Source organism: Schistocerca piceifrons, chromosome 1, assembly GCF_021461385.2.
Source record: "Schistocerca piceifrons isolate TAMUIC-IGC-003096 chromosome 1, iqSchPice1.1, whole genome shotgun sequence".
Lineage (NCBI taxonomy): Eukaryota > Metazoa > Arthropoda > Insecta > Orthoptera > Acrididae > Schistocerca > Schistocerca piceifrons.
Window position 1 is genome coordinate 578,179,380 of NC_060138.1, and position 15,911 is coordinate 578,195,290.

The window sequence follows — 15,911 nt, forward strand, 5'->3', positions numbered from 1 at the left end:
GAAGAGGTACTGAATTTAATTGGAGATGAAAGAAATGTATTGCATAACTAGACTTTGGTTGATGGTATACCTCCTGAGGCAGCAAGGAACCACAAATATGGTAATAGTGGGATGGTTTTTTTGTGTGTGTTTGTGTTTGTGTTTGGGGTGGGGGGGGGGGGGGGTGTAATTCTACAGCTACAGGAAGACCAAGGCTTGACTACAGTAAGTGGATTACATTGATATAGGTTGCTGTAGTTATTCAGAGAAAGAGAGATTTTCACAGGATAGATTAGCATGGAGGTAACATCAAACCAGTTTTTAAACTGAAGACCACAGTAATGACACCAAAGGAAAGCAATTTGTTAGGACTGGTCAGACAAAGATATTACCAAGAAAACTTCTAGAGACTTTAATAAAGCTTGTGACAAGAGTGTTGTTAATAATAAATAGTACAAAAAGTAACACTAATATTGTTTCACTGTGAAAGAATTGTGGACAATTTGACAGACCCTAAGGTTCATGGACTTTCGATCAGTATTATGAAGCTTTTCTGGAAGCCTAGTATGGATGACTCCTGAGTGCGATATAATGGGGAATGTTTTAGCGTTGACTAGCTTTCACTTAAATACTGTATGAGTATGCAGAGGGTGAGCATGATAGAACTTGTCATGCAGTGGCTCTGAAGTCCACCAGTTTTCACTTGTTGCTTGTTCCTTACATACGAGTGACCAAGTCAAGCAACTGGTAGTCTCAGTCTGCTTATTGTGGAAATAAGTTGGAGCAATTCTGTTCTCCATCATTTTTGTGTCTATGTAGAATCATTCTGTGTGTGCAGGACTTTTGAGTAATGCATCCTATATTTTGAGATGGAGGCCCCTAAGACACAATACAAATTGCAGAGATGTGTCTTCAAACAGGTAATATTTCCAAAACTTTATGGCAAGGCTGGAAAAGAACATGCATTAAAGGAATTTGAGATATTTTTCTCACTTTGGTAGGACTGACAGAAATGGTGAAGTCTGACTTTTATTTCTTTTTTATTTGATTTTTCTTCAGCTTTCCATTAATTCCAATTTCTGATCTCATTCCCTGGTATTTGTTGTTGTGGTCTTCAGTCCAAAGATTGGTTTGATACAGCTCTTCTTGCTACTCTATCCTGTTCAAGCCTCTTAATCTCCAAGCGACTACTACAACCTACATCCTTCTGAATCTGCTTACTGTATTTATCTCTCGGTCTCCCTCTAAGATTTACCCCCCCCCCCCCCCCCCCCCCCACACACACACACTAAATTGGTGATCCCTTGATACCTCACTCAGAATATGTCCTACCAACCAATCCCTTGTTATAGGTAGGCTGTGCCACAAATTTCTCTTTTCCCCAATTTTATTCGGTACCTCATTTGTTACGTGATCTACTCATCTAATCTTCGGCACTATTTTGTAGCTTCACATCTCAAAAGCTTCTATTCTCTTCTTGTCTAAACTATTTATTTGTCCATGTTTCACTTCCATACATGGCTACACTCCATACAAATACTTCCAGAAAGGACTTCCTGACACTTAAATCTATTCTCAATATTAACAAATTTCTCTTTTACAGAAATGCTTTTCTTGCCACTGCCAGTCTACATTTTATATCCTCCTTACTTCGACCATTATCAGTTATTTTGCTTCCCAAATAGCAAAAGTCATCTACTACTTTAAGTGTCTCATTTCCTAATCTACTCCCCTCAGCATCACCTGATTTAATTCGACTACATTCCATTATCCTCATTTTGCTTTTATTGATGTTCATCTTGTATCCTCCTTTCAAGACACTGTCCATTCCATTCAACTGCTCTTCCAAGTCCTTTGCTATCTCTGGCAGAATTACAGCGTCATTGGCAAACCACAAAAAGTTTTCATTTATTATTTGTGGACTTTAATTCCTACACCAAATTTTTCTTTTGTTTCTTTTACTTCTTGCTCAGTATACAGATTGAATAACATTGGGGGTAGGCTACAACCCTGTCTCCCACCCTTCTAAACACTGCTTCCCTCTCATACCCCTCGACTCCTATAACTGTCATTTGGTTTTTGTACAAATTATAAATAGCCTTTCACTCCCTGTATTTTACCCCTGACACCTTTAGAATTTGAATGGGTTTATTCCAATCAACATTGTCAAAAGCTTTCTATAAGTCTACAAATGCTATAAACATAAGTTTATCTTTCTTAACCTATCTTCTATAAGAAGTCATAGGGTCAGTATTGCTTCACATGTTCCTACAATCCAAACTGATCTTCCCTGAGGTTGGCTTCTGCCAGTTTTTCCATTCTTCTGTAAAGGAATCGTGTTAGCATTTTGCAGCTGTGATTTATTAAACTGATAGTTTGGTAATTTTCAAGCCTGTGAGCACCTGCTTTCTTTGGAACTGAAATTAATGTATTCTTCTTGACATGTGCAGGTATTTCACCTGTCTCATACATCTTGCTCACCAGGTGGAAGAATTTTGTCATGTTAGGCTCTCCCAAGGCTATCAGAAGCTCTGACAGAATGTTGTCTACTACCGGAGCCTTGTTTCAAATGAAGTCTTTCAGTTCTTTGTCAAATTCTCCATGCAGTATAATATCTCCTTTCTCATCTTCATCTGTGTTCTTTTCCATTTCCATAATATTGCCCTCAAGTACATCTCCCTTATATAAACCCTCTATACACTCCTTCCACCTTTCGGCTTTCCCTTCTTTGCTTAGGACTGGTTTTCCATCTGAGCTCTTGGTATTCGTAAAGGTGTTTCTCTTTTGTGTGGAGATCTCTTCAGTTTTCCTGTATGCAGTATCTATCTTATCCCTATGATATATGCTTCTACATCTGGTACTTATATACATCATAGCCTTTGATCCAGAGAGCTTGAACACTGGCAGACAAGGAGAGCCTCGCTGAAGAATTACAGCACCTATGAATAGTGTTCTGAAGAATCAGTGCTCAGATTGGCATATTTAGTGGGTGTTGCATTTAGAACCAACATTTGAGACAAAACTTGAAACTAAGAAACAGAAGAGTGAAGAATCACTTACTTGCCTTATGCTGGCCCAGTATCCGGAAAGGATCAGTAGATTCCCATGGAAACGTTGCAGCCATTGTGTTTCAGCCCCATCAACAAAGACCAAGCAAGGTAGCTGAGAGGGTAACACACTGGACTCAAGAGTTCAAATCTCCAGCCATCCAGATTTTGATTTTCCATGGTGTCCATAAATTGATTATGGCAATCCCAGGATGGTTCCCTTGAAAGGGTAAGGCTGATTTTTCCTCATCGTTCCTTTATCTGGGCTTGTACCCTATCTCCAACGACCTCATTGTTAGCGAGATGCTAAACTCTTAATCTTCCTTTCTTCCCATCAACAAAAATAAGTCTTTGTAATGTTGAAAGTGATCTAGGTCTCCAAAAACCAAGTGTGTACCACATTCCATGCGAATGTGGCGTGTCGTATTTTGATCAGACTATTAGGACAGTTGAGCAAAAATGCAAGGAGCATCGGTGACATACCTGACTTGAACTGGATCATCTGTCACTGAACACTGTCTTGAATATTATAAAAGATGACAGAAAATTTAATAAACTGAGATAGAGGTTTCAGTTTAAGAAACCACTCAATTTATTAAGATCTTGCCAGCCATCTTGTCATCAGAGCATCAAAGAGCATAGTGAGCATCAGGAGTCCATCTCTGCCATCAGTAGCAGTATGACACCAACAAAACTTCACAGTCAAGATGGAGTTCAAGCATTGAATATGAGTAATAACACAGCTCACAGCATCTTAACATGATGTTTATGTTGGATGTTTGAAATAGTGTGCATTAAAATGAGAAATGGACCAAACACTGAGAAGCACACAGTTAAAAAAAAAAAAAAAAAAAAAGCTCGAGAAATCACATTATTATTATTATTATTATTATTAAAAAGGAGGAGGAGGATTATTCGCAATGGATTTCTTTGGATGCAGTATATCTTCTACAATGAGCAGTCAAATGAAACCAAGACAGGCTGGGAAAAGTAATAAACTGTTCATTATTTCAAAAGTAATTGCCATAGGTGTTAATACATTTATCCTGCTGAGAGGCAAGATGATCAGTGCCTTTGTGGAAAAATGTTTGCAGTTGCCTGTGGAACCATGATTGGACCCATCTTCATCTGAAGCAGATTGAAAGCTGCAAATGTCTTTCTTTAGGACTCCAAAATTGCAGGAATTGCGTGGAGAGAGGTTGGAACTGTATGGAGTATGTGTGAAGGCTTCTCAGCAAAACTTCAGCTGCAAACTCAAAACAATACGAATGCCACCTCTGGAAAAGTTGTGATAACCTTTTTCTTTGAATGCAAGGGCCTGCTGTTCATTGACTATCTGGAACATGGCACCACAATTAATGCACAGTGGTATGTGGTGGCTTTGTAAAAACAGAGGTGCCCCATCAAGTCTAAACACCAAGGAATGTTGTTGGATGACATCATTCTATTGCAGAGTTGTCTGCCCACAAGTTGCCAAGACTGTTTAGAGTATGCTTCGGAAGTTTTGCTGGGAAGCCCTTACACATCTTCCGTAAGTCCCAACCTCCCCCCATGCAATTTCCATAATTTTGGAGGCCTGAAGAAAGACACTGGTTGCTGATTTGCTTTGGATGAAGATTAAGTTTATTAGAATGAAAACAAAATTTCAATTCTCCTTCTTCATAGCCTAATTACACAACACAAGTAATAGTTCACCATTACGTCTCTGTCGTGGGTGGGTGTGCACTGACTGTGCCCTTTGATGATGATTCTGCCACTGCCTGCCAGTGAGGCCTGCACTTGCACTTGCAGTGGCCGTGTTAGCCAATGTCGCTGCTGTGATTTGTGATGTAGGCCACCCATGACGCATTGCTTTTATGCTGGAGGGCTGTCAGACCCACACAACATCCTCCCATAGAAGAGATATTGTGACACATCTTGACATGCCAGAAGGTGGTGGTGCCACTGTCGGCATCCTGGGCAACTGGAGGATCAGGGGAGTGCCATCAACGTCCATAGGAGCGTGCACCTGGCCCATGAAAAGACTGGTGTCCCCAGCTCCTGTGGCCTGTGGGTCCTGTGGTCATGGTCATGATCGATGTTCCTGGGCCTTGATGGGACAAACTCTGGAACAGAAAATTGTAGGGATTATTCTGTCTGGATAGTCGACACCCTGCGAGCGCACACCAGGTTGATATGCTTTCTGCGGTGGGAGCTACGAGGCAGTTAGATCTTGATCATTACTGTGCCCACTAGGTGCATGGCATGAGTCAGTACCCACTTGGTACCCCTGGAAAAAATTATTCCCCCAGACTATATCCTGAAAGGCATAGCGGTGGCAGTATAGACACCAGCAGTGACAATACAGACACCGGATGCGAGGCAAGAGAGGGACTGAAGGAGACCATGATATTGGCACAGCTGTGCCAATTGAGTTTTGAAAGTGTGGATTAACTTCTCTGCCAGTCCATTTTAAGCAGTGTTAAATGGTGCTTTACGTGCCAAAGCTATGCTGTTCTCCACACAAAAACTGCAAAACTCTGCTGATGTACACTGAGGACCGTGTTCCCCCCCCCCCCCCCCCCCCCCCCCCCACACACACACACACACACACACACACACACACACACACACTCAATGGTTTCTGGCAGCCGTTGAATTGAGAACATGTGAGACAAGGCCTGGATGATTATTGTTGATGATGTTGACTGCATCCATGTAATGTATGGGAAACTGTGGTCGACATTTATAACGACCAACCGAGTGTAGTGTAGGAAGAGCCCTGCAAAATCTAGATGAATGCAGAACCATAGAGATGTCACATCAGGCCAATGAAAGTACGGGTGAGCCAGTACTGCCTTCTTGCTTTGATATGTCGTGTATGCCACAACCACGTGTTCAATATCGTTGTCAGTTCCCCTCCAGATGATGTGTTGGTGAGCCAACCATTTGGTGATGACCATACCACAATGGCTTTTCTGAAGTAATGTCATGACACAGTGTTGGAGTGTTTGTGGAATGACCACTCTGGTGGGGCCATTATCTCCAGGGAACTAGAGGGTGCCTTTGACAGAGGACAGCTCATATCAACAATACCAACAGGCCTGAATGTCCCAACGTTCAGGAGTCTTGCAGCCCAGTGACAAACTGTTCTTCACTAATCGCATTACTTCGTGGAGGTCTGTGTCCTCTGGTGACCAACATACGATGACTGCAGCATCAAGGCAAGCCGGCCACTGCTGCTTCAGCTTCAGCATCATATAAAAGCAGGCTTCAGAAGCCATATCAATCTGAGGGTCTTATCCCAAGGGTAGACATGATGGGATGTTTGCAGTGGCGTGTTGCATTGTGGACCGATGCTAGATTCCATAGTGGTACCCAAAGAAGAAAATGCCCATCTCTGCAGGCAGTTGTTGCTCCTGGTCTGTGTATTAGCATGATCCGTTAACAGGATGAATCTCCATCCATACACATAATTCTGAAAGTTTTTCGACACAGATATGATTTGATTGTAATTTCGCTGCAGTTGCATTGATGTCTTGGAAACAAATGCAGTCAGGTGGTCAACTTCGTGAGAAAGACCTGAACCTAAGCACAGTCAGACGCATCTGTCACCAGTATCAGGCGCTTGGAAGGATTGTACACCATGAGACACGTTGACCGAATTGATCCTGTTTGTGCTCTTGAAAAGTGTTGTCACAAGCAGAGGACCATTACTACTTAACATTCCTGCAAAGGAGCTTATGTAGTGGTTTGGCAATAGCTGCCACATGGGGAATGGATTTTCTGCAGTAATTCATTTGACCTAACACTGATTTGAGTTGTGCTGAAAACATATGCCAGATACTTCACCTGCAACATTTTTCCTTATTACATTTCAAATTAGCCCATTGGGGCACACCAAACAAGAATTTGAAATTATGTGTGAGATCCTGCGCATTTTTACCAGTGACAGTTATTTTCTCCAAATAATTTGCTGTCCCTAGAATGTTCCATGTGAGTTGTTCCAAATAGTGTTGGAATTTGTCTGATGTGCTGATGGTGCCAAAGGGTGGACAATTATATTGAAAAAGACCAAATAGAATATTGATGACCAAGATATCTTTGGAGGCTTCATCCAGTGGAAGCTGCAAGTAAGTATCCTGTAGGTCCATTTTTGCAAAAACTTCACCTCCAGCAAGGCGCACCATGATATCCTTCACTTTAATAACAGGGTATGTGTTAATGATGAACTGGGCATTGACAGTTGCCTTAAAATCTTCACCAATCGTGAACGATCTACTTGGTTTCCTAACAATCACTATAGGTGTGGCCCACTGACTGTAGTAGGAGTCAGAATTCCTCCTTCCTGCAAGCATTGCAGCTAAAGATGAAGCTTGTTGTGCAAAGCAAACAGAACATTCTATGCTTTAAGAAAACCTATGTTCACTGAAGGACAAAGATAAGTGCACTTCAAAATTGGTGACACTGGTTGATGGATGTGAGAAAACCCAGGCATATTTTGCACAAAATTTGTACGGGTAGAAGCTCAAGACAAACAGTTTAATGCGATTGATTGAACTGTGGACTTCCAAACCAAGGGCATTGAGTACATTCAATCGTAAAATGTTCATGGACCAGCTGATGTGTCGACCACAAAGATGTCGGCTGTCCGGGAGGCTGTTGGTACTGAACTTGACTGCTCAACTGACACTTTACTTCGATGATGTCATTACTACAGCTTTACAGGTGCATGGAAAAAGGTTTAGGAGAGGAGAACCCAGGTGGCAATACATTTCTCATAACAGCTTGTTCCTTGATCTGCAGTACCAGGAAAACTGTTTGCACTAAGGATATGAACAATGGAAACGGCAATCCCTCGAATGGCCTTGCAACTGGGCTACCCACTCCCTATATGACTGTCCATTTCGTGTACAACAGCTAAAAAACTTGCTGTGGGCAGCTGCCGAGTTCACTTGAGAGCCAAAGTAGTCCAACTAACAGGATTCTGAATGTCCATAATGCAAAGCATGAGACTTGACCTCAGAATTGAGCTGTTGCAACAGATGATAAACTTCTGCTGCTGCTTAGGGGGGGGAAAAAAAAGAAATCACACTGCTGGGCATCATCTGATATCTCATGAGTGATGATGTGCTGTTCAAGGTGGGCTGTGCCTTCACCTTTTTGTCAAACACTGGGCACAGTGAAAATTCTATCCAGGATCCCTTTACCAACAAGTTGATGTGAGACAACCGTGTGGAGATTCCTGGTGGCAAGGTTGTGATGGCAGCCATCATTTGTAACATTAACTCCTGAACCTATTGCATGATTTGGAAAAGCCGTAAGACCTAAATAGTCACATCCATAGGTGTAGACACACTGGAGTGAATAACAAACATTAGTCTACCAGAAACTTGGAAGCACATAAAGAAGCAACGTCTACATGGGGCATAATACAAATATGCAAAGTGAGTCCACAGAAAACCTCATTCCATATTGAAGCAGCTCATACCAGTTTTAGCACAGAGAAACCAAAGCCCAGGTGGACAATGCAAAGTAAATTTATTAGACTGAACATAAAACTTCAGCTCTCCTTCTTTGGAGCATAACTAGCCAACCTAGGTAATTGTTCACAATTAAGTTTCTATCTTTCAAATGAGAGAAAAAGAAATGTTAAGTCCTGAGGACTACCCTCTACAAAAAATATGAATAACAATTATTAGAATCAATGTGTGGTTCACAAAGAATGTCCAAGCATACAACACTTGTGTTGGGCCAAATACCAAAGTCCAGGAGGTCCACACTGAGAGGTCTCAGTGTAGCTTGAGGGTGAGGGTTGGGTTGGGTTGTTTGGGGGGAAGAGACCAAACTACGAGGTTATCGGTCTCATCGGATTAGGGAAGGATGAGGAAGGAAGTCGGCCGTGCCCTTTCAAAGGAACCATCCCGACATTTGCCTGGAGCAATTTAGGGAAATCACGGAAAACCTAAATCAGGATGGCCAGACGTGGGATTTAACTGATGTCCTCTCGAATGCGAGTCCATTGTGGCTTGAGGGTGATTGCTGGGTGCTCCACATCACACTGGAGGCATAAGATTTGTGGTTGGTAGGCTGATAAGGCCGGTATTACACTATCAAATTTCTTTGTCCAATATCTTTGTCAAAGATATTTGATAGTGTAATAGGGACTTTGTCAAATGTCGTCCAATATTTGATCAAATCTAGGGCCTCGCTGTATATTTGATCAAAGAAATCGCTTGTCTTCTGTTCACTGCAATGTGACATGTTACCACATGGAGCGCTAGAATCGCTGCAGCGTTCTGTCGTCTGTAGTGTTTTTATAACCATTGCCGGTAAATACAATTGGTGTGTGCCGACAACTACAAAATTAATAGAGATGTCTGAAGCTGATGAGGCGCTTTACAATGTGAGGCACCCTGAATACAAAAATAGATTAAGAAGGTTGGAGACCTAACCTAACCTAACATAACCCTCTCCTGTAGCAAGGAATCGGAGTGTTACAGTGAGCCTGTCTTCTGAAGATGTAGCAGTTCTTAAGTGAATATTGTGCTTTGTGATATGAGGATACACTTCACTGAGCACATACAGAAATGTATGCTCATCCATTCTTAAGTAATAGATGTACGACTTGACGTCTTCCACTGTAAGCTCACGTAACAAGTTTTGTTGAATGCTTTTATCATGTCGTCGTAAAACCCACGGCTTCACCCAGATTAGATTAGTTTTTCATTCCATACATCCGTGCTGAGGAGATCCTCGTGGATGTGGAACATGTCGATTTTTTTTAAAGCTGAAATAACAATACTAATAGTATGAATAAATACAATACATCATTTGTTTCTATTAAAAATTTCGCCAATGGAGTAGGAGTTGGCCAGTAGTAAGTCTTTCAGGCTCCTTTTAAACTGATCTTTATTTCTAACTAATTTTTTTTTGTTTCCTGGCAAATTATTGAAGATGAGTGTTCCTGAGTAGTGGACCCCTTTTTGAACTAAAGTAAGTGCTTTTAAGTCCTTGTGCAGATCATTTTTGTTCCTGGTATTGTATGTATGAACTGAGTTGTTTGTTGGAAGAAGAGATATACTATTTACGACAAATTTCATTAAGAAGTAAATAAACTGAGAGGCAGTAGTTAGTATACCCAGTTCTTTGAAGAGGTTTCTGCAGGACGTCCGTGAATTTACTCCACAAATAATACGTATTACATGCTTTTGGACTCTCAAAACTTTTGTTTGACTTCAAGATTTACCCCAAAATATTATCCCACATGACATTATGGAATGAAAGTAGGCAAAGTATGCAAGCTTTTTCATTTTTATGTTGCCTATGTCTGCTAACACTCGAATTGCAAATACAGATTTGTTAAGGCCTTTCTGTAGTTCTGTGGTGTGCTCCTCCCAACTGAATTTATTATCAAGTTGTAATCTCAGGACTTTTAAGACTGTCAACCTCGTATGTATGGTTCCATTTTTTCCCCCCACTTCTTTTCTGCATGTGCACACAATGCAATTGGAGTACGTACAACTGCTGCGGTTAATTAAAAGTTGTCAGCCATCTTGAACTTTGATGAAAAATTTGATGACAGTGTAATACCCCTTCTAGCGCTACGTCAAAGATCTTTGTCAAATATATTGGACGGAATATTGGATCACATCTTTGATCAAATCTTTGACAAAGAAATTTGATAGTGTAATACCGGCCTAAGGGCCGACAGGTTGTGGGATGACTCTAGGAAAGCTTCAGACTGAGGAACTGCAGCAGTGGTTTGTGTAATTGTGCAGAGAACACATCTATCGAGAATGGTGAGTACTAATTTAAATATTACTGAAGTGCCAGAACACAGTGACTCTGGTATTTGAGCACATGAATCTGCATAAGCGATTAGAGCTATGCCAACTGTGCCCTTTGGTAGTGATACCGCAACCACCTGCCAGTGTGGCATGCCCTCAGAATTGCAGTGGGATGTTAGCCAATGTAGCCCCTGTGACTTGTGGCATAGGCCACCTGTGATACAGTGCTGCAGTACTGGAGGTCTGTGAGCCATGACATAGCAATAACGATCAAGATGGGCTGCACTAGCAATTTATATGGATATTCCAACTGCATTCATAAACTGCAATCAACGTCTCACTTACATACGTAATCTTACTCGTTCTTATGACTGTTGTAGTGACATTCTTGCTACAATGCCATTATGACATGTTTATGATGTTGTTGTATTAGGAAATAAGGTACAGCACAGTGCTGGCATGAATTTTGAAGAACTGTTTTGTGTTTCTTTTGATTCAACTTTTTAGATGAAAAGTGTATTAGCGTATGCTGAACATATTTTCAGACATGCACAGTCTCCGTTTACAACATGCTTTATAATGTATCTGCAAAAATTATAAATATTATTTTGCCTTTTCTTCCTGTCAGTGGCAAACCAGTGTCAATGGCTTAAACCATCTGGAGGCTCGTCTGAAACACTGTCTGGAATACTTCCCTCACACAGAAGTTTCAGAACAGTATAGTTTCCTCTGTTTGGACCCTAACTGGGATATGCTGCATAGAGGAGGGCCATGGGGACCATCAGAACTTGATACAGTGAGCTGCCTACATGAAAGCTTTATTCATTCACCAAATCTTACTGAAATTGTTGTAAGGTAAATGTATATTTTTAAAAAAATTTAGTTACGAATTGTCCGAGTAACAGCATCTTCACTAACCTGAGGATCAACATGCAGAATTAGGAAACTTGTTAACTGAAGTACGTGTTTTACGTGAGAACTTGTCTGAATAACACAGTATGTACAATAATTTTATTATATATCTGTTAACCAGTTTCAGCCAGTGTAAGTAATTTTCAGATCCAAAACATCTTTGCAGCAAGTGGTGTGCATTTTCAATTCTGAGGGTGGTCTATACTGGCTGAAATCTGTTTTCAAAAATATCAAATGTAGACTATGTTATTCAGACAATAAAGAATATACAGCTCACTGTGGTGTATCCATGATAAAATAATTCTTTTAGTTACATAAGAACATTTTTCCTGCACATGCTGTGTTTATCAACAATTACAAGAATCAATATTAATAAAAGCAGCCTATGCAGGAAATATGTTCTCATACAAGACATTTATTTTACAGTGCACGAAAGAATGCAATAGATATAGAAGTATGTAAACAAGAATTTATAAGGTGGGGGCAATGAGAGGTGTTCAAGCTGGAGATGATAATTTTCAGAATGAATTAAGGAAGTAAAAGTAGTTGTACTGGGAAGAGCTTTATTTCTGAACATCCAAGATATTTTACCATGTACTGATTGAGGTGGTATAGTAGTTGAGACATTAGAGTCACATTCAGGAGGAGCAAAGTTCAATCCATGTCCTCCTATTCAGGTTTAGGGTGTCTGTGGTTTATCTGAACTGACTACAGTGAATAGTGGTATGATGGCTTTGAGCTGAATCATTGTGATTTCCTCCCCCCCTTTTCCTTTTGGATAGTATGCTAATGAAGTTACCCTTGACAGCATATTTAACTCTTCTTACCTTTCATTATACCAATTCTTTTGGTAATGCCGGAGTATAGAATGAGTTCTCTTCCACATTTCTTTAAGTGACAGTTTTTATATCAACTTTCTAATGTCTTACTCAAGTCACAATAAAGGATATAAACAAAAATAGTGTTGCTGTTATTATAAAGAGAATCCTTGTTCATAATTTCATGTAATTTTAATATGCAAGTTTCTCAGTGTGGATCATCTTTCAAGTGTATAAAAATTTAAAGGTGCTATTTGTTGAAAATTTTTATTAATTAACACAGAGTTAGACATTGTACATGTGAAGAGAATAATATTATTCCTGGCAGTTTTAGCTTAACTAAAATAATGTTCATGGTAGACAGTGCATTTTTTTAAATCTACACATTGTATTGTGGAATAAGGTGCGCAGATAAACATTAAACAGGTACAGGTCTCCCATTGTAGCTATGACACCTAACTATTAATGGTGAGAACAAACACAGCTTGCCTGCAAAATGCTAAGGATCTTAGTGCATGGAACTGAATTAGATGTGAAATTATGCTACAGGAAATAATGCGTGAAGTGCTGCTGTTAGCACAGTTCTTTTTCTTTGAAGTCACTTTTTTTTCATGTTGCCAGTGATATATTGTCACTACACCTTCTTGATTTAGTGATGAAATAAGTGAAGTATTATTAATATGTTTGTAAAATTGTCTCGGTACTGTGTTCACTCTCATTCCACTACCTATTCTCTCAACCAACATTTGATCTTAAATACTATTCTTCCATGTTTTTGTTGTTTTATTTCTGGCAAGGAAGCTAATTTACTTATTAGTAATTAAATTCCTACTTGTTGCTCTCTGGTGATGGGATTCTATCCCACCAAATGATTTCGTATTAAACTTCCTGGCAGATTAAAACTGTGTGCCCGACCGAGACTCGAACTCGGGACCTTTGCCTTTCGCGGGCAAGTGCTCTACCATCTGAGCTACCGAAGCACGACTCACGCCCGGTCGTGAGTCGTGCTTCGGTAGCTCAGATGGTAGAGCACTTGCCCGCGAAAGGCAAAGGTCCCGAGTTCGAGTCTCGGTCGGGCACACAGTTTTAATCTGCCAGGAAGTTTCATATCAGCGCACACTCCGCTGCAGAGTGAAAATCTCATTCTGGATTTCGTATTGTTATATCAGTGTGGCGGCTTCTCTGACACAGGTGGTTTCAGCCTTATGCCCATGTTTTCCTTCCAAAGAGAACTTCTGATTCCAGTAGCTTGAGATCCTGACATTTTGCTTTTTGTTGTCAGCAGTTTGAAACATTTTGAAAACCGTAATTACTTTCTGACTATTGGAATTTTATGATTTTGGACTGTCTCTAATACAGTTTCAAATATAATTGTTTTAATTCCAGGTGTGAAGATAGGACAGTTTATGGTTATCAGTGTGGAAATACAGAAGTATTCTATCAACAGAGTACTGGCGATACAGCTGGTTTACCCACACCATCTGACCTAATGGGAACTGTTTCATTGAAAGCTAGACGCAGATTGGAACGTGATCATGGAATAGTGCTACTGTAATGCTTTATTGTTGTGCAATTGTGTAGAAGTTAAACTTCTCATGCCTGTCCAGAAATGTGATATAATTGTAAAGGCTTTATGGAAAGATTTTCTATTTATGCCTAAGTTTTATTTGCATTTATGAAATGTAAATATTTTATTTATATGACATTTTTTCTGCAGATTGTAAAAAGAAAAGCAGTCTGTTCAGTCAATGTGATGTTTTATTGTGTCTTTGCAAAATTTTAAAACATTTGCTTCATAAAGAGATTTTGAAATAAAATCATTCCATTAGTCTTTAATTTGTTAAAATGTGTAACAAGATACTTAATAATGAAGCAATTGTTTTGAAAAATAGCGTGAATGGAAGGAAGTAACATGGTGAATTTAGTTTTTATTCTCAAGTTTGATTAACATTAAAACAATTTCAATCAAATTCTCTTTGTAGTATTGGGTGCCACACAATGCCACTGTCATAAGAGATTAGTATTTATACTCTGTAATGTGATTATGTTATTACTTATTGTTTTGTTAATCATATTTAATTTTTATAATTATTAGCATATTTTAACAGCTTAACTCAAATTATTTGAAGCACACACTTACTAGTCAGTGTCCTTAAATGTAATGAATGAAAACTTTATGCTAACAGACTTTTGTAATTAGCCTACAGTACAAATATTTTAGTTTTAAGCCATCATTTTGCTTGATGTCCCAACTGTTTGTATATGATACATGTGTTTGTAACCATTAACAAGTGAGGAGACAAGAGATAAAAAACATGCTGGCCCATTGTACTGTGCTTGACAGACCTTTCAGGTGGCAAACAAATTTGAATTATAGGAAAAAGGAATACAGTTATTATAGAAGTTGCTGTAGGTATTTACATTCCAGGTAATGTGTATCTTATAAACAACCATGTTTAGCAATTGTGTTTTGAACGAACCCTATAGTGAATGAAGAATGGGTTGATGAAATGTTAAATAATAATGGGGATTCAAAGGGCTCTCCCCAATCGCAAGGGGTAGAAGAGAATTTAACAGAATAAAATGCATATGATCTGCAGTGGATACACACTAGAGTGGTGTTTAAGGTATTAGCCCCTACTTTTCACTGAAAGATGGCACTTCTGTTCACAGTAGCCATCTGTGACGGGATTTATCAGTATTGTTCATGAGCCAGAAAGAAAACAAATAAAAAGCCACAAATAACCTATAAGTGACTTCCCTTATTTCTTTTGTAAACTGTTTTTCTGCATTTTTGTTTTATATATAACTTACAGTTGGAATAATGCAAGACAATTAGCTGCTCACAGTAGTCAGTATTTGGCGTTTGAATCATCTCCACTGAAGAGAGGATTTACCCAAGCTATTTTCTGTAATATCCTTTCTTCTTAGAGATACTAATCTAACAAGGTATGAGGAATGCTGCTGAGAAGCTCGGGAGGTAGGAGGGAAGTTTTGAGGTATGTGATGAGTGGATAACTTCATAATGGCATTGCCTGCAAAAGCCAAGGTCCAGGTTTGAGTCATAGTATGACACACGGTTTTAAAATGTAAGGAAGTCCCACCTGCTATTTTGTTTGTATTTGGAAAAATCAATAATTGCTCCTACTCTTTGAAATGAGAGAATTTTTTGTGTACTTTCTCAGGGGAATATTCCACTATCTTTCGTCTCAATCAAACACAGACTGAGAAAATTTGTTCCTAGTTAAGTCTGGAGATAGTACATCTGTTTTGATATTTGTGACATTCAAAGCAGATTTGTGAGAGATTACTAGTATAATTATTCGTCAGTGGTCAGTTGGCGAACAAATTTATGATATTGAACTTTCAGTGGTCTGAAAGTCAAT

The 15,911-nt window shown here is 39.5% G+C and overlaps 1 protein-coding gene across 1 annotated transcript in view; it reads left to right on the forward strand.

The window, feature by feature from the left end:
- The window catches only part of LOC124802304, an 82,028-nt gene extending 66,754 nt beyond the window's left edge, over positions 1-15,274 (forward strand). The window contains exons 8-9 of the mRNA XM_047263141.1: positions 11,424-11,650; positions 13,912-15,274. Of these exons, the coding sequence (XP_047119097.1) occupies positions 11,424-11,650; positions 13,912-14,080 (396 nt within the window). The 3' untranslated portion in view covers positions 14,081-15,274. The remainder of the gene's footprint in view (positions 1-11,423; positions 11,651-13,911) is intronic.
- The last annotated feature ends 637 nt before the right edge of the window (positions 15,275-15,911 follow it).